Here is a 25,867-nt window from a genome sequence, read left to right on the forward strand (position 1 = left end):
GAAGAAGCCCTAATTTGCACATTGTCCTATAACAAGAATGAAGTGCAAAGCTTCCAGCCAACCTTGCACAATCAGGGCTCCACTGCTGTCTTTGCTCCCCACAGAATTTGTGGCTCGGCAAGTGAAATTTCCTGTGTCACTCATGTCCACTCTGCTTATTTCCAAAGAGGCTGTGCCTTCCACAAAGGCTATTCTGTATTTGTCAGAAGAAGCTATTTCTTTACCATCCTTGAACCAGGACACCCTCATTGGGAGGGAGCCAGCAATTTTGCAGTCCATTCTGCAGCTACCGCTGACAACACTATCCACGTTACGTAGCGGTTTGGTAAAAAAAGGTGCAATATCGCGATCTGTTCATGGCAAAAGAAGGGAAGAGAGATCAATATGGAAAGGTGCTCAGTGATTTTATTTCTGGTCTTTGTTGTATTTCAAAGACATGTGGGGCACAGCTGTCTCAAGATACTAACCTAATACAGTGAAAGTGGTCTCGCAGGAGCTGCTGCCCACTTCATTGGAAATCTCAAATGTGTACTGGCCGCTATCATGTAGTTCTGCTGAATAAAACTTGAGCTGGGCAACATTGTTTTTAAAGCTTATTCGATACTTTTTACTGGCAACCAAGGGTTTTCCATCTTTGTACCATTTAGGCTTAAGTTCTGGGGTGCCTGCGACTGTGTATTCCAGTGTGGCGGGGTCTCCTGCTGTCACCTGGATCAGTTCTGCTCTCTCAATGATTTTGGCAGGTTCTACAATGGTATTAAATAGTTAAGATATTGAAATGTGTCTTAAGGCTTCACCTTAAATAGAATACCAGTTCAAATTTAAAATGTTCTTCCACAAACCTTTAACTATTAATTCCCCAACAGATGTTTGACTTCCAGCTTCATTTTCAGCCAGACATGTGTATTTGTCACTGAAATTAACCTGAACATCAGGGATTATCAAGACTGCCACACCAGTGGAAAAACTCATCTTGATTTTTCCATCTTCTTTAATGATCTCTTGTCCTTTCATCCATGTGACGGAAATGGGTTCTGACCCTCTCACTGCAGCTTGTAAGGTAACAGTTTGTCCTGCGAGTGCAGTGAAATCATCTACTTTCTTTACAAAGGTTGGAGGTTCTAGTTAAAGAAAGAGAGTACACAAACCTCAATTCCCAAACACTTTCAACACCATATATATGTAAGAGCTTTATCTAGATTACATTGGTCTTGTCCCATAAAGTTGGATAAATGAAAAGAAGTAACATTAAAAAGAATTACAATTTCATTCAAGAGACTGAAGCATGGGATATACATGGTTATAAAATGACAAAATGGCTTATTATAGAATTCATTTTAGTTATCAGAGATCCAGTGTTTACATTGCTGTCAGGATTGAGAGGGAAGAAGGGGGTCACTGACTTTGTCCCCACTGTCCCAGGTCAAACCAAAGGCAAAACATATTTTCAATGGTTAGGAAAAGAAGAGAAATACTGGTTTTTCTTCTAGGGGGCAACAAAGTTATTTTGACCACTTGTTAAAGGGAAATTGGTTTTCAAGCACTAACCTTTCAGTAAGTGTGTTGCGACGCAGCCACACTTCCCAACTTCGTTGGCAACAACACATTCATATTCACCAACATCTGCACTATTAAAAGAAAAGATCTCCAGAGACACAAGAGACTTCTGAGAAAATAACCTGTATTTTTTGCTACTTCGAATTTGCTTCTTATCTTTGAACCAGCTAATTTCAAATGGCCCAGTGCCTGAGATTTCACACTGAAGGAGGGCATTTGATCCTCTCACTATGTCTGCAGGCTCAAGAGTTTTGATGAAAGAAGGAGGTTCTACAAAAAGCATGAAAGCAATGTGTAAGACATGTATTACAATCCAAAGAAAAATCTTTTCTCAGAAAAACAATGACTATCACTAAGTAAACAAACCTTTGACAACTATTTCAGAACTGCAACTGTCACTGCCAACATCATTGACTGCTTCACAGGAGTAATTCCCACTGTCTTCAACTTTTACATCCGTAATATCGAGTATAGCCTCAGAATGGACAAAAGACATTCGGATTGTGTTACTCTCATGAAGTTCTTTGTTATTTTTAAACCAGGTAACCTGGATCACAGGTGAGCCTTTCAGCTTGCAATGGAGGCGTGCTGATTCACCTGGGAGCATTAAGTAAGAGGGATCCACCTTCTTCACAAAGGATGGTGGCTCTACATGAAGTCAACAAAAAATAAAAAGGAAATGATGTCTGAAGCATAAACTCCATAAAAGAAAAACAGACACATACAGTAAAAAGACAGAATACACATAAAATATCTTCGCCAAATTCCTGAAAAGCTTTTGGTGTGTTCAATAGCTGCCTGTTTCCACGGTACTAAAATACTCTTTTAGTCTACTGATTAGACAGACAAACAAACAAACAAACAAACAAGACCCACTTATACAAAAAGGACGATTTTATAAAAGAGGATATTTAAGAATGATGTATAGACCTGAATTTCTTAGAAGAAATTTTAAGCTAGTTCTGTTAATGGCAGGAAGTTTTAAAAGAACAAAAGTATGTGTATTCTGAAGAAGATTGAAAAAATAAACTCAAACAATGCCAGAATTTCCCCAAACCAAAATATTTACTCAGGTGAAATTATTTTAATAACACATTGCACCAACTACATTGTTTAACAACAATTTTCTGTCTGAGACTTATTTTCAGAGGATATGAAAAAACAAAAATTCACACATTTCTTACCTCTGATAGCTACTGTTGCTGAAGAAGAGCTGCTTCCAGCCTCATTTGAAGCTGTGCAAACAAAGGTTCCTGAATCTTTTACTTTGGCCAGAGGAATCTCCAGTGATGCTATTTTATCTTCAAAATAGATCTTATAATCTTTCTCAGGGGGCAGTTTTTGCCCATCTTTACTCCACGTCACTGTGACTTTTCTGTCTTCATCTACCTGGCACTCAAGGCGTATCTTTTTATTGATAGCTGATTGCACAGGTTCTAATTCTTTAATGAAATGCGGTTTGTCGATGATGGTCAGTTCAGCTTGGCAGATGTCAGCTCCAAACTTGTTAGAAGCCTTACAAGAGTAAATGCCTCTATCTTGAATGGTAAGATTGGAGAGTTCTAAAATGTGTTTGTTTTCTGCATCTGTAATCTTGTGATTGGGTGAAGGTGAGAGTGAAGCTCCATCTTTCTGCCAGATGGTCTCAATCACAGGAGTTCCTGACACTGTACAGAGAAACTTGGCTCCCTTACCCACAAAAGTCGTAATGGACTTAGGTCTGGAGAGAAAGGTTGGTGGATAGGCCTCTGCAAAAGAAATTTTTTTCAGCATTATATTTTGTTCCCACCAAAACTCTTGCTGCAATTACATCTTCCAAGAAAGAGAAAAGATGAGCTATAGCTTTAGATAGACATGAGACATTGTTTAAAACAGAATAATGCATTCATAAGATGAAAAGATTTGGCCAAGGAAAGGGAAGGGAGTGTTCTTGATAGAGAAGCGAGATGACACTTTAAATGTCTCCAGTAAAGACCAAATGTTCCTTTATTTAGCAACATTAACTTAGTATTGCTAAAGATATGTCCACTTTAGTAGATGGTTAATTATTTGTATTACATGATAAGGCAATTCAGCTAGTCTTAATTCTGAGAATTAGAAGACTATTCAAGGAAGATAAAGACAATATAATTGACTTTTTGAAGAGTTGGGGCATAAGCAATAAGGTTGACTAGTTTTGCATGGTCTTTGTAACCCTCTTGTCACTCACCAACAAAACCTAAGTGATTTAAATTTGAATGCATCCTAAGTCATTTCAAACTTGGAAAAAATATTTATAGCAGTAATTTCCCATTTCCATTATGCATTTTGAATCAAGACTTTAGGAACAACTAGGATTTAGAAAAGTATCTTGTTCTCTCTTTCCTTCTGTGATTTGAAGTGTTAATCTCACTACTGATTTGGCCTAATTTGGGTAAAGAAATTTCCAAAGAATCATTAAGAATAATACCATGTGTACCGTTACAAGGAGACTTTCTGATCACAAAGTGAAAACTACTGGCTAGGTCACCAAGGATCTTGATTTTGAATTTTCTGATATATAACAGAGTTGTATCAGCAAGGATCTATTGAGAAACCTGAATTTTTCAAGTCAAGAGATGTACTATATTTGCCTTTCCCCTTCATGTTCTCATTGAAAAAAGGAGATCAAGGAATAGTCCCACCCTGACATCTGACATTGAACACAAAGTTATAAACTGTAGTTCATACTCACACTGTCCCTGGGGAGGAGGAAGGAAGAGAGAGAAAAAGATAGAGAAAGAGAACTAATTTTTTGCTAATGAGGGAAACTAAGCACTTGATAAGTGTTAACTACTTAACATTGCCCTATGTGTCAATTAGGAATTTGAGAACAAAAAGTTGAGTAGTTGCTTTTATTTTTAAGTTAGCACTGAAGTATGGGGTAAAAATTCCAGTTTCTAGCTCTGACAGTTGGATTTGTATAACTTTAGTTTTATGTTCTGGCCTTTTTAAAAAATTTGTAATCTGTTCTTAATTGGTTAATTGGCTCTAGATTATTGAACACATTGGTATATCTTTAATTTTTTTAGTAGCACCAAACTGTCCTGAAATTATTTATATTAAGGGCCCAAACAGGCTAGTAGATTCTGTCTCAGACATTTCCACCAAGTTAGTCATTTTTAAAGAAAGAGAACAAAATAAATCCCACCCTCAAAAACAAACTTTCAGGAATCACTCCTCATTTGATTCCTTGATACTGTTCTCAAAATAATGACCTATTTTTATTTTTTCCTTAGCCTTAGTAAAGGCTAAGGAAATGTGATCGTAAATAATGATCTCTTGTTCCATCTAGACTAGTCAGCACTTTGCTACCACATTACCATCTTGGTGACTGGTCTCTCCAGTTGGTAGGACAAGAACTTCCTGAACCTGTATGAAAAGCAAAACAGGCAATAATATGAACTGGAATAATAACATCTATGTCAAGGTGTAGTATTTACCTGTCACAGTCAGCGTGGCTGTACAGCTGACACTGCCATACTCATTGGAGGCTTTGCAGGTGTACTCGCCGCAGTCAACAACCTGGGTCCTGAGTATTTCCAGGCTGGAGACATAATTTGAAGATCGAATAGAACACTTGTCACTGTCATAAATTTCTCGGCCAGCTTTAAACCACTGGAAGCGCACATTGGGGGCGCTTTGGATCTCACAGGTGAATTTGGCGAGGTGGCCCAGAGCTACTTCCAAGGGCTCGATCCTCCTCTTGATCACAGGGGCAGCTGCAAACAGAAGCAGAATCCATTAGCATGCTTCCTTCCCAAGCATTCCACATTTGTTTTCCTTCTGACTCACGTTGTTGTTAATGAAGTAGAACAGTTGAAATGGGTGAGGCAGACTGCAGCAGTTTAAGACAAGTGACTGGAAAATGAGAAAGATCATTGAAGGCAAAAGAAGGCAATAAGCAGCTTTCAACATATTTAATTGTTACTTTGCAGTGAATTGTGAAAGAAATTATTAAAATGTGATGCTACTGGCTTACATGCATAACAACATGATAGATTCTCTAAATATACCATGCTGACAAGGAACACTGAAAATAATGTGGAAAAAACATGATATACTAAGTAAAGTGATGAAGTGAAACAACAGCAAAAAAAAAAAAAATAGGAACAGGAAACACAAGTAGACACGTAATCATGGTTATTCTGAATTGAGGGATGAGACTGGGGGTTTCAGAGTGGCAAAGTGTTCACTGACAGCTTTTATCACATGGTACTCAAATATTAGACTCTGAAATGTATAAAAACGTTTCATTTTAAAAATAGTAACACATATGATATTGTACTACCCAGTAAGGCAGAAAGGGTAAGGAAAGAGTTAATAACCATGATTATGTCAGTGATTTCATTCTTATTCTAAATAAATTGCATTCTGGCAGTGGCAGGTAAGTGAAAATTCAGTGATGAAACCTAAATCACTAGAATCCAGTGAATGTTAGAGCTTGACCCACTTAATCCTTAAAATCCAACCTCTTTTGACTACAGTGAGTTTTGCGGAGGTGGTTGTTTTCCCGTTGTCATTCCAGGCCTCACAGGTATACTCTCCTTGATGCACTTCCGTATTCACTTTGTTGATTACTAGTGTATATGTATTTTGATCTTGTACACACTTGAACGTTTCATCTGAAGTCACCAGTTTATTTTCAAAATACCATTTTACTTCATTGGCATTTGTTATGGATGACACGAGATTTATGGTATCACCTTCCTCAGCAGTGGTGTCCACCAAGGGCGTGTGTATAACAGGAGCAGCCTCTTTGTCTAAACTGCCCTCAGTTTCCTGTATCTCTGCTCTCATCTTGTCAGCACCACTTTCAGAGGCCTTCTCCTTTTCCTCTGATGGTTTTAGTAATTTATTCTCTTTTTCAGCAGAGGTTGCAGCTGAAGCCACCCCATCAGTGACAGCTGTGGGGCCCACTGCTTTGACCTGACTTTCCACATTAAAATGACTAACCTCTTCTGTTGAGACAAGACATTCAGGTTTGACTTCAGGCTCAGTGATTGCTTCAACCTTCTGCAAATCTGAAAAAGAATCTGTTTCTTTCTGCCAGGCTGCTTTGGCTCCTTTATGAAGTCTAGGATCCTCTGCTGTTAAGATGTTTATTTCCTCACATATGACAGAGCAGAAAGCATCCTTCAGTTCAGTTTTCAAGTTTGCCATTTGAGGATCAATGCCTTCAATGCTGATGGTTAATTCTTCAGTTAGAGACTTCACTGAGGTAATGAGGTAGGTGCACATAATGCCTTTGGGTTCTTGCATGAAGTTTATGGCCTTGACCTCCACCTTCTCAATGTTTTTTAACCACTCAGAGAAGAGACTCGGTTGCTCACTAGCCACTGCTGCATGCAAAGCCCTGCAGATCTGAGTTTTCAGGTTTAGCCTTTGCTCTTCTGGAATACCAGAAAGTGAGCTATCCCCAGAAAGAATATCACTTCCCTGCACCCACTTTATTCCCATGGGCTCATTTTTATACTCAGAATGCTCTTCTTTGAGCAGGACCTGCTTTTTCTCACATGCTAGTGGAGATCTTAAGGCCTTGCATTCCTCAGTGCTGCCTGCGAGATGTTGCCCTGTACTTTCTACCTGCCCTGCACTTTCTAGTTGACATGCACTTTCCATCAAGATATCACCTTCTTCTGAGCATGTATATTCAGGAGTCACCTGGGGCTTTACCTCAGGGATTATGACATCAGGACCCTTGAGACTCTCCACATGTCCTTCAACTAAGCTCTGACTTAGCTCAACAGCTGAGTACAAAAGCACTTCCTCAGTCACAGAGGTTGAATGTGAATGGGCTGGAGCTTCTCCTATAGAAGACTGTTGATAACTCTCTTCAACTAATAAAGATTTCTGAGACTCAACTGTTAATGAACTAATGTCTTCTATGGACATGGAACTTGGGAAGATTTTTTCAGTATCTGAAAGTCCCACCTGTGAGGTGGGCTCTTGAAGCACTAGAATATCTTCTTTGGGGGGCTGTAAAGTGAGATGTGGTTCTTTGAGAGGCTGAACACGAATAGTGCCATTGATGGTAAAAACTTCCCTGGTGCTTTCAGGAGTGAGCATATCCTGCTCCAACATGACTGAGGGCTGCAATTGTTCTGCAACCAAAGTCATGTGACTGCTCAGATCATTGCTCTTAACAATATGCTCATCAGACAGCTCCTGTTTTTCTTGTGCAATTGAAGCAGCTTTCAAAATGGTATCCTTTACCAAAGCCTCCACTTCCTGCTCTGAGTCAAATATCTCAACTGCAGTGTCTGTAAGGGGCACCTGTGGAAAATCTTCAGCAGCCTCCTGTGGGGATTCTGTTTTGCAGGGGCCATCAGTCATGTCTGTGTCTTCTGGAAGCACAGATAGTTCTGCAGCACAGGTGGACTCCCCCCACATGTTTTGTGCTTTGCAGACATAGAGGCCACTATCTTTCTTCTGAGGGTCATTGACGATGAATGTTCCGGAGCCATCAGGGTGGTGAATGATAGTGTAATAGACATTGGTGCCAAGCTGCTTGTTTTCCTTGAACCAGGAAACAGTGGGTGCAGGCTCTCCAAGCACTGTGTACTCAAAGACAGCAGGGAGCCCCTGAGCACAGCGAACTGACTTTAACTCCTTAAGGAAGTAAGGAGGACAAGGACCTTCAAGCGTTGCCAGAGGTTTCTCCACTGCTGAAACTGTTTCTCTTTCTCTGTGCCCCTCTCCCTTGGAATTTATTTTGAGATAGGCACTACATACTGCCTGTCCATGTTCATTGCTGGCAATGCATGTATACTCTCCCTCATCCTCAAACTTGGTGAAGAGAATGATCAAGCTATGAACGTTATCATCAAAAACAAATTTGTAGTCGACAGAAGGGGTTAACATCACTCCATTAAAGAACCACTGAATTTTAGGCTTAGGAATGCCAGTGACAGTAACCGACAGCTTAGCCACATCTCCTAGGCTTATTTCAGTATTTGACACTTCTTTGATGAATGCTGGAACACTGCCTTCTTTTTTGGAATCAAATTTAGTTGAATGAACTGGAGGTTCAGACAAAAGTTCAAGTGTTTTGTTTCTATTATATAACTGAAGTTCAGAATTATAGTTTTGGAGTCCTTCCTCCTCAGCAGACAGAAGAGAACTAGAAAACTCTGTATAAGGAAAAATGATTACTGTTTTACTATTAATTTTATTTAACAAAACAAAAGAAGTCAAAGTGTTACACACCAATTGATGGACTTCATGGCCTTTTTCTGCTTTATTCCTAGAATAATTAGATTATCCTGAGATAAAGTTATCAAAAAAGACATTTCTAAAATTTTAGCCTTACCTTATACAATATTATTTTATTCTAAATACTGTATAAATGTAACTTTCAATCCACTTCATTTTAATACATTTATAAATTTTAAAGATGCTTTTATAAGTTTTCTTTTGTAATATAAACCCAATTCTAAAGTTTGAAAAGCTGCTGGCTATATATTTACCATAAAAGAATCTAGGATTTTTGAAATCCATTTCTTTAAAGATTCAGAATTATTATTTATATTTACAATTTTTTTGAGTTTACCATCCTATTGTCAAAATAGGATTATTTCCAAAATAAAACATCCATGTTCTAGTTATCACTTATAAAAGGAAGCTATTATTAAAAACAAGCCCTTATTAATGAAAAACTAAAGACAAGAAATGTTTAATTTAATTTGTAAGAGAATCACTTTTTTTTATTTACTAGAAATGCAGGCCCCCTTTTACCTGTCTAAATTGCCATATTATATCAACAAAGCTTTTATAATAAGACTATGTGAAGTCAAGAAATCAAAGAATCAAATGAGAGAAAACAATTCCAACATTAAAAATCTGGTAGCATTTTATTATGCAAGAAATACCCATATAGCCGCAACAGTGAACAGAAAAGCAAAGCAGAGAATAACAATTACCTTCTAAGTAGTATCATGTAATTTGATAACAATGAACCAGGATTTTCGTTAAATTTGTTAGGTATGTGGACGAGTCCTATTACTAGTAGTCTTATTGACTAACTAAAAAACAATATTATTTTGTTAGTTCACTCCACTTGCATCACATGAAAGAGTCTTATATCTTAATTCCTTTCTGTCCTAGAATTTGTGTTTTTGAAGGTAGGACTATGGTATCTGTTAGCTATAAGTGTACTGGTAAAACTTATCTGTAGTGTGTAGAATACATACTCATTTACTTAGTATTTCAATCAGTAAGTCATAAAACCATTGAGCAATTAATTCCACATTCTGGTGGTGACCATTTAACTTTACATTTAATCTATAATGAATTACTCATGTCAGCTTTTGCTTTACTTGAACTCCAAAGATAAGAGTTAAAATACTCATTAACATGTAATATTTTCAGCTGTTTTCCCTTGTTTGTAAACATGAAGTATTAATCATAAAAAAGAATAAATGAAATCCAAGTATGCTGAAATATGAAAGGGGTAGTTAAAAATATATGCAGTACTAGTAGCTAATAATTATGCCTAAACTATACTATTCCTAATACAATGAGTGCTTTATCTAACATCAAATATAACATTAATATTTCAGGCTTTTAAATCATGTGCTATTGAGTCAGAAAATAAAAAAAATTCTATTTAATTACTACAACAATTAATAAGGAAGCCAAGTGTGGGCAAGACTTAGTTTTCTTTGTACAACCATTAATGCTGCATATCCTCACATTCAATGCATTTGAAACAGAATTTTAATAAGCAAAATCAAACAATTCCCTACTTCTTAGTTGAATAAAAGTACATTTTCCATTTCTTCCTGCAAAACAAGGAAGGCATTAAAACCTTCCTTTCTTTTTGTATGAAGCAGATGTGAATAGTTGCTATGTTATGTTATGTTTAGGGAAAATACACTTGTCAGGTTTGTGATGACCTGAATTTCTTATCTAAACATCCATTAGTGACTAAAGGCTGAATAAATCCTTAAATTTCTGTACCTCAGAGTTAGTTTTTTTTCAGTAATTTATAATGTGCTATACTATATCATATCTATAATTATCATCACATAGTATATACTCACTGTTTGAAACAAGTGATTGATTATTCCACAGTAGTGTATCTATTTTGATGACTCAAAACAATTAAATGCTTATTTTGGGGTGGGATTGAGTATATGCCTGACTGTTCTGTCTATATTCTGTACATTCGCCCAATTGCTTCTTTAATTGGAAGATATTTAGGGAATTCCTATTGTAGGAATAAAATACTGATAAATGAAAGAAACATAAAAAGCATAATGGGATATATTAGTTTTTTGAAAATTTTATTTAAATTAAATGTTTAAATTTTTAATTTAATATTTTTAAGAATCAAAAATATGTTTAATACAATCATGACACGTAAAATTTGCTCAATGCTAGGGACAAATAGAGTGTTAAGTACCAATGAGTAATTTAAAGAGTTGGAGGGGGAAAGATTCATAATTTCATTACTATATTATTTCTCTCATCATCCATGGAAAAACTAAACTTTACTGTAAATTATAGTGAGGAAAGTTAACATTAAGATGACACAATCATAGAGTTGAAGGATCACCTCTGAGATCTTTTTGTCCAATCTCTTATTTTCAGATAAGAAAAATGGATTTCTTTATTTTATATCCCATATAAGATTGAGTTTCACATTGCTACCTAGGTAAAATGTTAACGATTTTGCAAACTTATTTGAAAAACAAAAAGAGTTACTTTAGAAATATTTCTTTCTTAAGTTCAAATGTTTATTAATTTTTAGTTTGTTTCAAAATGAATTTCCATGAAAGTGACAGGAAAGCTAATTATTTTGTTATTTGTAATCATCTGAATTACAAATTGCCATCTTGCTTCAATTCTAAAAGCTTTCTGCTGTCTATTTTCTAACTAAAGATTCTAAAATTGTACTGCAGTTTAAAATCTACATATAATGTAATATGGTAGTTTCTTTTGTTCTCCCCATATCAACATTAAATTCATGCTGTATTTTATATCTAATGTCATCTCAAAAATTGCATATTCTGCAAATGTCCAGATGAACGTTATCCAAAAATTAGTCTCTTCAAAAATACCAATTAAAACACTTAATAAGGATGCTATTAATTATGAAAATATTTTTTAAAGATCTGAAAATATACGGTAAGACTAATGTAAAACAGATTACAGTTAGCTACCGATTGAGGGAAACTGGTTTAAGTTGGTTGTTAGTTTTGTTAAGTCCAAGAGAATAAGCATGAACTTGGAAGCATATGGGTTATAATCTCATAAATGACTTAGGGCTGAGAGGAGACTTTTCCCTACCCATGTGTCTGCATGGTCATCTGACATAGCCTTTCATTTTACATTTCAGTTTACACATAGAGTAGCTGCTAAATGAGGATCCATTCAGCTGAAACACTTTGTGGGGGAGGAAAGACGACAAAGCAGAAGGACAAACAAGTAGGTAGTCAAGGAGATATTTAATCATGCTTGGTTCACAGCATAATTGACACAAGTGATGATTCCACAGTTTAGATAACAGAATATTTACAGTTACAAACATGAGATTTCTACATAAGGAAACTGATTTCGCAGGGGTCTTCCATGTAATATGTTCAAGTAGACATATCTGGAAATTCCTTAGATCTTTATAATTTGGAAATATGAATGTATTCCAATTAATTCGAATAATTACCGAGGTCACATTGCTCAGGAACCTAAGCCAAGGTGAGTGTGGCGCAGCTCTCCGCCGTTCCTGATTTGTTTATAGCTACACACCTGTACTCACCTTGGTCTTCTTTTACTAAACTTGTTATGAATAGGTTGTGGAATCCTATGCCCCTTTCCTCAGCACTGAACCTTGCTCCCTTTACCAATTTCCCGTCTTTGAACCAGGAGACGGTGGGTCGTGGCGAGCCACGGACCAAGCATTGGAAATAAGCTGCTGTGCCTAACAGTGCGTAGCAGTTAGAAATACCTTTGAGAAACCTGGGGGGCCCTTCCACTACCTGGAATTCAAAAAAGCTGTCTGAATATTTGCTTCTTAAGAGTAATTCTTCCTTCAAACTGCTTAACATCACTTTGCTTTTCTTTGTTATCATTGCAAGTATTTCGGCATCTCCCATGGTGAGGAATCCCCGACAGATAGCCTCTCCTGCACTGTTCACAGCTCTGCACCTGTATGTGGCACTATCAGAGAGATTGACGTTTCGAATGGTGAGCCTGTGACTTCCGTCCTCCTCACTAATGACATATTTAACATCATCTGGCTCAATGCACATATATTCTTTATACCATGTCACTTCAGGACGAGGGATGCCTATTACTGAACATTTGAACACAGCATCTGAATTTTCCGGTATTTTGAAATCACAAATAGGCATTATAAAGCGAGGAGGCATTTCGAATGCTTCTAAATCAATTTTTAAATCGTTGTCTTCCTCCCCCTGTGAGGCCATATTTGGCTCTGCTAAATTCAGTGGAAGAACATCTAGATTCACAATCATGCTTTTATGATCGGCAGTAAATTCAGGAACTGTGACTATTTTCACTTGCTTCTCAAATTCCTTAACATCTTTTTCACTTAATTCGACTTCCAGGACAATTTCTTGAGGAGAAGGTGTTCTTGATGATGTCGTATTTTCCAAATCAAACTCCATGATGTGCTGATGGATTACTGGAGGTGGCAGTGCCACTGCGCTTTCATTTTGGGGCACTATGTCTACCTTTGCAAAACTCTTTGCTTCCCCTATGATATTTACAGCATGGCACATGTACTCGCCCCCGTCTCCTTTCTGAATGTTAGAAATTTCCAGAGAACACACATTACCCACCCTTTCTATCTTGATTCTTCTATCTGGCTCTAACAGTGATTTGTTTTTATACCATTTCACACCAGGAACTGGAAGGCCCTCGACTTCAACAATGAAGCCTAATGTTGTGTTCTCATATATCTTTCTTTTGGTCAGAGGTTCAATAAAAGATGGTGGCATTTCATTGTCTTTTGGTTCGATGGCTTCATTGGGTGTGCCAAATGAATCGGAACGCCATATTTCATAGGCTGAACTTCTCTCTCCTGTAGGTGTATGGAAGTGCTCACTTGGTGTACTATCCTCCCTTTCTATTTTTGATGGGTTCTTTTTTAAGTTTCCAGTGGGATTTGGTCCTCTAGTGGAAATATATTTTTCAACTGTTTTTCCTCCTAAAGGTGTGGAATATCTCTCTAGGGTCTCCCCTGGGGGTGTGGAATATCTCTCTAGGGTCTCCCCGGGGGGAGTAGAATATCTCTCTAGGGTCTCCCCTGGGGGAGTAGAATATCTCTCTAGGGTCTCCCCGGGGGGTGTGGAATATCTCTCTAGGGTCTCCCCTGGGGGAGTAGAGTATCTTTCTAGGGTCTCCCCTGGGGGAGTAGAATATCTCTCTAGGGTCTCCCCTGGGGGTGTGGAATATCTTTCTCTGATCTCACCTTCAGAAGGTGTTGAATACCTTTCAGCATCTTCCTCTAAAGATGTGGTTCTTTTAACAACCTCACCTCCTGAGTTGGTGGAGGACTGTTTAGTTCTATCTGGAGGAGTAAAATATAAATCTGGAGATTTTGGAGTTTCAAAATGTTCAACAGAGGATGGTGGGGTATAAAACTGATCTAACTCTGATATTTCCTCACTGCTTGTACTTCCCAAATCAATTGAAATTTCAGATTCGGGAGAAAATGGACGATCTAGTGAATCCTGTTTTTGGTTATAATATTCATACACGGTATTGAAAGTAACTTCTTCAACCTCCATTGATGTGACTGATTCACTCTGGAAAAGTTTTGCCTTGTGTTTGATGTCTTTAGTTTCAGGAACTTCATGCTTTCCAGCAGCGAGTAAATATTGTGTTAGGGAGGTCTCCGATTCCATTAGTTCCATTGTATGTGCCTCATCCAATTTAGGCACATTGTCAGAAAAACAAGTTTCTATCTTTTCTCCTTCAGTAGCAGAGAAGGAAGTTTCATTCTGAACTTGAACTTCATTACATTTTTCTTCTCCAGAAGCATTACTTTTCTCACTTATTTGTTCATTTGGATGCTGTTGTTCTTCTGTCATTAAGAATGGGAAACACTGGCTCAGAGAAAGTTTTCTGTGGAGTGTGTCTGCTTCCTGAACATCACCCTTGTGGTCTTGTGATATTCCATTAGCATAACCCTGTGTTCCTCCATCCTGTGTTTGAAACGATGTCAATTTTGGTTCCAAACTGTGTTCTCTCTCCATTTCACAAATGTCTAAAAGCTTACCCTCACTTGCTGCTTTTTTCAAATGTGAAATGAAACTCTGATTTCCATTTTCTAGAGATCTTTTTTTCTCAGAAACATCAGTTTTTCCTACTTCAGTGGGTGAGGTTTGAAGTAGGGCACATGATTCACCATAAGTTTCTTTAGAAAAGGATTTAAGAAAAATATCACTGTTTGAAATTTCTATATTTTGTTCCTGCATATGTTCAACTTCTTTTTCCAAATAAGAGGTGTTTTCGTCAATATAATTTTTTCCCATCATAGCTCGTTTAGGAAATTCCTGATTGGAAGAAATTTCTGTATTGGCAAGTATGTTATTTTGCACACTGTCAGGGATATTCAATAAATCAGATTGAACTGTTTCAGGGCTAGGAATTTCTTCTTTATTCTGTGTTTCCTGCTGTTGTCTGGTTTCTTGCCCTTGGTAATCTTTATATGGATCCCCTATATGAGAATACATTTGTTTGAGATCAAATACAACGTTCTCAGCATCAGTTATTTCAGAAACTAGATGCTGGGTTTTAAAATAAGTTCCTTCTCCTCCATCACTATCTAATTCTTGAAATTTTGTATCTGCATTTTCTACTTGAGAATGATACTGCTTAAGGTCAAATGTGATAGGTGTTTCATGGTCAGCCTTTTCAATAGCTATAGATTTATCTTTAAGACTCATTTCTTTCTGCTGTTTTCTCTCTTGTATTTCAGATTCCTCGTGGGTTTGAGAAGAAAGCAGCTTTAAATCCATAGTTACAGTGTCAGATGAATATTGCTCATTGCTTGAGGGTATTTTCTCTGCCTTATGCATATTTGTATCAAGGTTACTTGGTATTGATTCTCTTTGATTTAATGGAAAGTCATCAAGCTTCCATGGGGAAGTATTAGTAGATGGTCCCCTAGTAGGTCTTTTTTCTAGAACTCCTTTTTTTACATGTTGTAACTTTTCAAATGCAATGACTCTATGTCTCACCTTTTTACCTGGGTAATAGCTCTCTTCATCAAGTGGTTCTTCATATACAATGATAGATGAATCTTTTGTATGATAACTATCGGAAGTTTGCTCAGCATCGATATTCCATAAATAGTCACTTTGGGCACATTCTGGCACATTTTCCCTTTTTGGTCCACCACATTTACCAAAATCGTTTTTGTCATATTCTCTAATTCTAACTTCACTGAAATCATCAGCAAATGGATAAACGTTACCCTTTGCTTGGTGCAGCTTTGATTTTTTATTTACATGTCCCTCTTTCCCTCCATCATGATGTTGTATGAGTTCTTCCCTGATAGGCCTGTTGATTTTTATGGACCTAGAAGCAATCTGCATAAACCTGGGTATTTTTTCTCTAGAAGATATGCAACGAGCCTGCTCTATCTGACCTATCTGCTCTATTTTCTCAAGGCTTTGAAAATACTCCCTTACAAAATACTCTTTTATATTAGATTGGGGAACAAAAGGGCCAGCTGAATAATCATAAAAATGTGTCCTTATAGATTCTCCCTGAATTTGATGATCTTTGTGATATTTTTCATAAGTTCCACCAATACCTTCTAATTCACTGTATTCTGTGTAAGTGACAGGTTCTACTGTTAGATCGGAAACACTCTCAACTGTTCCCAAATTGTTTTCAGCAACACATTTATATTTTCCAGAATCTTGAGAATTAACATCAAAAATATATAGCCTGTGGCTACCATGAACTTCTTCAAATTGAAATTTCTGGTTTTGCTTTAAAGGGACTCCATTTTGAAACCATGTAACAACTGGCTGAGGCTCACCAGATAGTAAACATTCAAGGATTACAGAATCCCCTTCTCTACACCTGGCATGTGTTGGCATTTCTTGTAATACTTTTGGTGGTTCATTAGTTATATCAGATGAAAATATAAATTTGTGTTTTGGGGACTGTGTACCCTCAGCTTGAGATGTTATTTTAGGTTTCATTTCCTCTGGTGGAAACAATTCCCTTAACTCTTTATCCTGTTCTGGGGTAGGAGTAGCTGCGGTTATCTGAATTTCTACAGGAAAGGAAAACATTTCTGGGTTTTCAGAGGGAAGAACTGGTGGGTTGGTCTTTAACACATGGAAATTTGTTTGATCCTCTTGTCTCAAAGATGGACGAGGGACTTTCCTTTGGTCAAACACCAGTACCAATTCCTCATCCTCATCAATGTAGTCATGCAGTACTGGAACCTCATGTACTTCAAAGTCATGCCTTTGTTTTGCTTTTACTTTAAGAATGCCAGTTGTTTTTACTGTTCCATACTGGTTGAACAGCACACAGGTAATATAGCCTTCATTTTGAGGAAGAACACAAGAAAAAGTTAATGTTGAGTAGTTTTCAGAAGTATGAGTGATAAAGCCTTGACTACGTGGAATTGGCATATCATTGTTATACCACGTCACTATGGGTTGAGGATATCCTTGAAAATGACACACAAATTTACAACTATCACCTTCATAAACTTCTTGAGATTCGATTTCTTGAAGAAATAAAGGTGGGCAACGCTGCGGATGTTTCTGGAAAGCATTTTCAAAAAATCTTATGGATTTTTCTTCTTGTTCAGTTTTGAGTTCATCAATGTTTGTGGAAGTAGAGTACTGTAATTCTCCCACATCTTCATTTCCCATTCTCTCACCAACTAATTCTTCATTGTCTTTAATATTTATTTGTGTATCAAAAGATTCACTGGCATATGGTGTGTTAATTTGAGACACCCTGTCAGGAGTCTCATATATTTCCTTGTTCTTCATTGCACTAGTGATATATTTAGACGACTCTTCGATTTCAGTTTTGGTCATGATTTCCTCAAGTAGTGCTTTTGCTTGTGTATTCTCATTTACTAGTCTCCTATCAGATAAGTGGTCTTTCGGTAGACTATCTTTTTGAAACACCTCCTGGCTCATTCTTATTTCAGACTGGAGAATTTCTTCATCAACAATAGTCTGAAAGCTTGTGGAAGGTTCTTCAGATTCTACATTTTGGTGCATTTGATTAGGAAGGGCATATGGATAATAGAGAACATCCACAGTTAAAGGATCTACTTTATCCCTATTTTCAGCTAGATCATACATAGAGCTGACTTTTATTTCCTCTCTAGTGAACAGAGTATCTTTATCACTAGCTTCACTCCTCACAGTTCTTGAGCTTATTTCAGATGACATCTCTAAAAGAGATAATTTCTTTTTCTCCATTAACATTTTTCTAGCCTCCCTTAAACGTTTCAACTTCATTTTGGTCTCCTCATCCAGGACACTCTCACCTACGTTAAGCCATCCTGCTATGTCAGATTTACTTTCTAAATATTCTTCATCATACACAAAATCTGTTTTCTTGTCAGGACTTACTTTCTTAAAGTGTATAGTTCGCATCATTCCCTTCTGGTCCACATCTTGTTTTTTATTAAAAGGAGAACCAGTAAACCTCAGGTCAACCTTTATTCTATCTTCTCTTCTGTCAACTGAAGTCTCCATATTTTCATGTGTCTGTTCTGCCCTTTTCAGAAATTCTAAATATTTTTTATCTTGCCCTTTTTGGATAACAAACAATGATGCAGCTGATTCAGTAGACCCTTCACTATTAATTGCTAGTAATCTATAACTTCCAGAATCTCTGTCTTGGACTCTTTGGATCTCTAAGCTGGAAGTATGATGATGCAAATCACTTTCAGTTTTTATAACACGCCGAAGACCTGTTGGGATTGGTCGATTGTTATGAAACCAGGTAATTTCTGGAGTTGGACAAGCAATTAATTTACATGTGAAAACAACAGGTTCACCCTCTATAACATATTTAAACATAAGTTTTTGTGTAAAAGAAGGCTTGAAATATTCAGGCCAGGAGCATGTAGATGATATTCTACTTGCATATCTTTTAGCAGCCATAGAGCTGTGGTCTATGTCTTCAGAATCTGAAAAGGCATCACGTGTGTCTCTTTCTGAATCTTCAGATTCCCCTTCGGAGAATAATTCTGAAAAAAATTAAATTATAAAGCATTTTACTATTTTCCAAAGTACTTAAAAAGTTGAAAATAAATGAATTTGCAAAATAGGAAATAAAATAAATGCATGCTACAGATTCTCACAAATCCGTAAAAAAATTCACTCACCATATTTGTTCGAATAAACGCAACACCATGCTCTGTTTAAAAGATTCGACACGAAAATCGTTCGTTGTCTGGTCTTTTCTTCAGACTGTTGAAATTTCTTCTTGAACAAGCAAAAATGCATTTCAAAATAACATGTTTCTGTGCATATTTGTTTTGAGAGCAGGAGAACTCTGTTCTTTTGATGGCTAAGAGGAAAATCTTACCTGACTTGCAGAGAGTGGAATAAACGCCCTTTCTGATCCTTTTGATTGTAGATTAAATTATTGTATTTTTGAGAGTTAACGATTAAAATATACACAAGAGCTATAACCATAAATAATTAGCTAAAATAAAATGAGAAGGCGTTTATTCGAACTAATACAGCCATAAATTCACAATGTTATGCAAAGAAAAGCAGGCAATAGGATCACATGAGGCAGCTATCTGCAAGCCAGTGTAAGACATGTCAATGTTAAAATGATATATGTGCATGAAGTGGAAACCAGAATGGGAATGTAACATTTTCACACACCCTAAATAAAGTAGCATTTCAATCATCATTCATTTGGGACCTTGCATTCTATGACAGCTAGGTTATTGTTCTATTGTTCAGTTTAACTCACTGTGATTTTTAAAACAAAATTCTACTTCATGATTTCATGCATTAAAATGACACCTTTTTCTAATATGCACTTTTGATAATGGCTACAAACATAAAGTTGAATATAGCTGACAAATTTTAAATACAAGATTTTAAATTACCACAAAATAAATTACTACAAAATGCATGTAACCATCAGCATACTAAACCAGGCATGCAGCATAGTAATACATACTCTAAGAGATATATTTGTACGTATATATCATTTGTATGAATAATACTAAAAGAAAGAAGGCAACTCAAGGATTCTATTAATCCTTCAGAAGTCTAAAATCTCACACTCAATATAACAATACCTTTCATCTCCATCTCAATCTGTTGTTCAATCCTCTCATGCAAAATTGATTCTGGAGCTAAAATGGAAAAAAAAAAAACATGTAATGGGGTTTTAATGATTAATTGCACATACCTATTTTCCTTCAATTCATGACTCATACCATTAACAATTACAGTATCAGCTATTCCCTCCAATGCATCAAAAAAATTCATGCCAAACAAATCAATGAGCTGATAAAAGTACATGAAAATGTTGACAGGACGATTTAAAAACATTTTTACTTTAGGTTCCCTATGAAATTTCCACTTTTAGTTCCACAATTCCCCATGCCTTTACATGCATTCAGAAAAGCAGTCCGCAAACTAAAGGAACATTTTTAAAGTGTCCTATTGACTAAAAACCTGATAAGAGATGAAATCACATTTAGAAGGAACATGCATTTTCTAACTTGCCACTTTCAGTTGAGGGCTACTCAGTTTTGCCTGTAGAATTATGCATTTTCTGCTAGTAAATACTCTTTTGGTTTGAACACCTTTTAAACATCAAACTACACAAAGCCCAATTACATATAAAGGAGCAAAACAAGAAGTCCTCAGCTCAAAATGTTTTTATTACATAGGGAAAAGCCACAGCCTCTAGACACAGTTGTCTTTGGGGCAATCTGGGGAGAGGTGGTGATCTAGTACCACTGCCATTCTTGTGTCCATGTGGTTTCATGTCAGGACGTTAGACTTCCTGGCTTTGCATTTCCTTATGGTCTTTAGCATGAAGTTAATGAAAAACTTGGTTTTCTTTGATGATGTTCTTTTTACTTCATGGATTGTTTTAATTTGTGACTCTTTGAATGTTTTAAGATTTTTTACTGTCTAACCCAAGGGTAATTTTTGTAACAGTTCTGTTTTGTGATTCTTTTGCTAGGTAAGAATAAAGTTAGGAAAAGGTATAAATTAGCTGTGTTTGTAAGCATACAATACATGCTGAATTTAGAGAAGATGGAATGGCATTAGGATGAGAAGGAAAGCAGCATTTTAGTCCCAAAACTAACATAGCTGTGCTTGTGATTACTGTACACAAAAGATCTCTAATCAAACGGACTTACAGGTTTTACATTCCTACTTGATCTTTGTGAATAAGAATGTAGACTATTAGGCTAAGATAGTCTTTCAGTTATTTTACTAAAATAAGAGGCCCAAATTATTAGGCCAAAAGAGAAAAGCACAAAAGTCAGCCTTAAGTTAGGTAATTATGTAACTGTGTTTGAGCCTTTACTCTTCAAACACTTACAAATGCCTTATCTTTTAACTAAAGTACAAGTAAGGATTTTTTGGACTTTGCAAGAAAAGAAATGCTCATGTTTCAAGTACCTTTAAATAATATAATCGACCGGAAATGAGTGAGTTGGGAATCCTGGGAAACAGATGTCAGCTCAAATATACTCTGGGATCATGTCTTTCAAATACTGGACTCCAGCACTAGGTTTTTAAGGAAACAAGCTGGAAGACCTACATTTCTCCCTCTTTCACAACAAAACCAACTCCCAACTATATTGCTGCAGAGTTACAGTAGTCACCTACAAGGCTTGTAGACAGTGCCTCCAGATTAAAATAGTCACTCCGTGTGATTATTGTGCCAGTGAGAAGCTGCAATGAAATTGATGGTCAGCTCTCAAAACAGTAGAATTTGCCATCTAAAACTTGCATAACTACATCTCTGTTCTTGCAATATTTCTTTTGGAAGTTATGGGCATATAACTAGAAACAGCTATAGAACGAAAGATCAGATTAAGAAAGAAAATAGCCTCCTTTTGGTAAATGAGTATTATAGCTACATTAAGTGAATTAATGAGCTGTTTCAAACATCAGGGTGGAGATGGCTGTGCACATAGCCCTGTGTTGCCCCTATCCATCTTTAACACCTCACGAATAGCATGGACAGATAAGGGAAGGACTTGATGCCACAGTTCTCTATAGACCCTTGAAGATGCCCAAACTTCTCCCTTCCAAGGCACTTAGTGAAATACCTCTGCCTGTGGACATACACCGTAAACGTCTAGCCCCTGAAAAATAATCTTCTCATTTATGACTAAAAGTCTTTGGATAAGAGGAAGATGTTATCCTTTTCCCAGACAAATTTTTCCATGCTTTTTTAGATACAGTGGAGAATCAAGCATAATAACAAGAAAAATGATGATCTTGCCATGAGATAATCTACAACTTCCTGGTGAGGCTGTAAAAGCAACAGCATTTATTGAGAAATACCTAGAGACTATTAATTTTGGTCCAGACAGAGTCATTTTATTCTCAGTACCATGTTCTATTTTCTTATCTGAAAACAAAGGGTACATGAGAATTTCTAAGTGTCCTAATATTAAAGAAAATACATTTAGAATATTGACAGGCAAAATAACAGTAATAAATACCTGATACACTAGAACATTTTAACCTTCTTTGGTATACTTCCTAGGTGGCACATTGGGTAAATGCTAGAAAAAGCAGCACATATGAAATAAACCTTAACCTCCTGAACCTAGATTTGAAAGCTAAATAAGCTTCCTGAATCTAAACTAGAAAATTAATTGTTCATAGCAAGTTTGGCCAATGACTTGGCTTGACTTTTGTAAGTCACATGTAGAATACTATCCATAGGGTGCTAATTTAAAGATATTCTAATTAGTATATTCACTGACTTAACTTGTATGACAGAAAAGCTCTATAAAGTAATGAGGTTGAAAAGAAGCAAGTCATAGCTAAAAATCAACTAAGCACCTTCTATGCTTAGCACTGCTGATGTTGCCTCTCCACATTCATTGTGAACAGTGCAGCTGTATTGTCCTTGGTTTAGCAGCTGGACGTTACGTATGATAAGAAACTGAATAATTCCACTGTGACTGCGTCACTCTCTCAGACCTCTTTATCTTTACACCTTCATGAGTACAGGCTATAGCAAGAGAAGATTCATCTTCTAAAACCCGAGGAATGCGGCATTGTCACCACACCTTACAGAGTTCTTGAAGATGTCGGACAATCTTTAGTGTCTCACCCATTTGCCTCTTCAGCCTGTTTCTCAGATAAAGCAGAACTTCCTGCAATTTGTGAAAGGGATACAGCAGGATACCATTCTACTTGAATGGGTGTGACTTTAGGGGTGGAACATTGAGACACACATTCCAAAACTTGCACTTTGTATTCATGATGATCCTTGAAATGACTTAATTTTACTTTGGGATATTTTGCTTTCCTGCTTTTTGTAAGAGGAATCTGCCACTGCCTGGCACTTGGTGGGCTCTCTTACATCTTTCCCAGAACTTTGCCTAGCTATGGCTGACACTGTATAATCAAGTGACAAGAACAAGAAAAGAATATTAAGATCTAAGCTTTGTCACTTGGCTAGGTTAGTAACAGAGAACAGCATGGAAGATGAAGATGAAAGACATCATTGCCACTTTGAAGCAGCATGCCAGATGCAGAATGCTCTAGGAGGTCGGGATCACACAAAAGAAAATTCATTCCCAGGATCCAGTGATGAATGGATGATGAAGGCTGGGACAGATGCCACACAGTATTTGACTCCTTCCTTCTCTTGTCATTACAGCCATCCAGAGTGACACAGCCCTCCCCCATCCTCTCCCTACTTGGGATGCCATTCGTCCTTCCTCCACCATACATTTAATAAACAATATACAGCAAATAGATCATTTAAGGATGAAATATGTCATTTAGAAAAATAATTTCAAAACATTGGCACCTAACAAAACAATGACTAATTCTCAACATACAGAACACATACTTTCATGAAATTTAATGTACTTAGGTTAACCTCTAGCTAAGGACTTAGGAAGACTTGTTGGATGTTATTTTATTAGTAAGTTTTGAACTGGCCACCATATGCAATAGACGACAGCAGAGACTCTCATTAGTCACAGTGGGAGGAGGAGGTATGCAGCAAATCAAAGTCCTCAAAGCAGGATGGACTTTACCTTGTGGAGTCACTGCGAGCGTAGCTGCACAAATGGCTTCCCCAGCACTATTGACTGCTTTGCAAGAGTACTGCCCAGCATGCTCAGAATATGCATCAACTATAAGCATTAAAGCCATGCCTGTGGATTCCTCAAAATGGAAAACTACATCTTTAGATGGTAGGATTGGCTGCTGGTTACGAAACCAATGGATTTCTGGCTTTGGAATGCCAGAAATCCTTGCATGAAATCTGACTGTCTCCCCGCTGTGCACCCTGAGGCTCGATAGAGGCTGGATGAAGATGGGCTTTTGGCCAAGGGACTCCTTCTTAAATGAAACTGATGAAGAGACATGCCATTGGGAGTTTGATGTAACATCTTCAAGTTTGCTAAATCCTGAAAAGAAGCATGCCAACCTTTAATGTCTTTGCCCTGCATTGAAACCAGAAGTCATTTGGAATTGTCTGCAGATTTGTCACAATTTCAGTGGTGACTAGAATCCAGTCCTGTTCTAATGCCCTGATATTATATGTCACTATTGATTCAAAGTCACAAACATTTATTTCCATTTTGACAACAAACAAGATAAATATCTAAGGAACTTTCTCATTCATAAAGGTAGTAATGACTGAGTAGGCAATTCAGTTTAGTTACCCCTGTTTCCTTTCCCCTGTTCTAAAATCACCTTTTCTCTTTAGTAAATCACTGTGAATTGATTATTTAGAAGACATCTGATTATAGTAAGTGTTTAAAATTAAGGAAAAACAATCAAATGGTGCCCTAATCCTTATGTATTTATATATACTTAATACTGCATTGATTCAATTAGCTCAAGAAAATGTTTGCTTATGTAAAAATATTGGTATCTCATTTTGAAACAGTGTTTATGACTGCAACTTAAGGGCCTCAAGTAATGGACATGTTAAGCCATGTTAGGAAAGGTGACGGGGTGAATTTATCTCTGCTGCACATATCTAAAATCATCTACTGTAGCATCTGTGATATATTGATTGTGCCAACACAATGGGGGGATTTAAGATTTAATTTTAAAAAAAAAAATTTTTTTTTTAAAAATTGATTTTTATCCTAGTCACATGAGAAAACAAATCTACCTCTCCATTCTGATACATGCTGATCAGGAAGCATGGAATTGGTGATGAGAGCAATACATTATAATACCGTATGGAGACAAAGCAAGGCAAAATAAAAATGATGGTTTGTGATTTACAATGAGAAAGGGTAAATCAAAAGTGAGAACATCACACGTAACATGGAAAGAATTAGTTGCATTAAAAGAGAATGGTGGGACCAATGAAGGTTTACATGATTGTTACTGATATTGTGAGATTAGATCTATACGTAAGTGTGATATTAGAGATGTTTTACTCTACCTTCCAGTCTCAAGTTGGCTGTGCTTGACACTTGACCTACAGCATTGCTAGCGACAAAAGTATAAATTCCTTCATCTTCTGGATAAGCCTCAGCAATTTCCAGTTGGTAAGTGTCTTCAAATTGAGTCATTCTAAAGAACCGAGATGGCTTGATTTGCTTATCTTTGCTGTACCAAGACACTTTCAGATCTGTACCACAAAAGAAAAAGGAATTTTAAGTCACAAAAACAAGTGGATTTTTTTTATTTACCTGCAAACACAATATTGATTATTCTGGTGACTACGTTTCTTATTTATTTTAATAACATTATACTTTTCTTTTGGGCTTGGTATACCTGCTCTTACATGATTTCTTTTTACCTTTAAGAAGGAAACATGAGTCTAGAAAAATCCAACTTATAGACTGGTTGCCTGTATTTGAAATTTTAAATTATATTCCTTTTAACCCTTTGCATCTTATGCTGTGGAAGCAGGGACAAGGTTTTGACATATTGGCTGAGAAAAAGATAGTCTTAAGAAACAGATACAAAAGGTTTGATCTGTAATCGGAAGTGAGGAGAATATGCATTTCTCATGTACAGAAAGATCAATCAAAATGAGCCGAGATCACATTACACAAAGTCAAAAACAGACAAGTTTGAAGCTGAAAAAAAAAAAACTCTGTTATTTTGTTACTAAT

General features: G+C 36.7%; 1 protein-coding gene across 1 annotated transcript in view; it reads right to left on the reverse strand.

Moving 5' to 3' along the window:
- TTN (titin) overlaps nt 1-25,867 on the reverse strand; it is a gene marked incomplete at both ends in the record, with an annotated part of 277,818 nt that overhangs the window by 195,909 nt on the left and 56,042 nt on the right. The window contains 9 exon segments of the mRNA XM_084258850.1: nt 63-350; nt 468-746; nt 843-1,121; nt 1,549-1,827; nt 1,924-2,205; nt 2,742-3,305; nt 5,019-5,297; nt 19,862-19,918; nt 25,189-25,377. Of these exon segments, the coding sequence (XP_084114976.1) occupies nt 63-350; nt 468-746; nt 843-1,121; nt 1,549-1,827; nt 1,924-2,205; nt 2,742-3,305; nt 5,019-5,297; nt 19,862-19,918; nt 25,189-25,377 (2,496 nt within the window).

Source organism: Talpa europaea (assembly GCF_964194135.1).
Source record: "Talpa europaea genome assembly, chromosome: 1".
Taxonomy (NCBI): domain Eukaryota; kingdom Metazoa; phylum Chordata; class Mammalia; order Eulipotyphla; family Talpidae; genus Talpa; species Talpa europaea.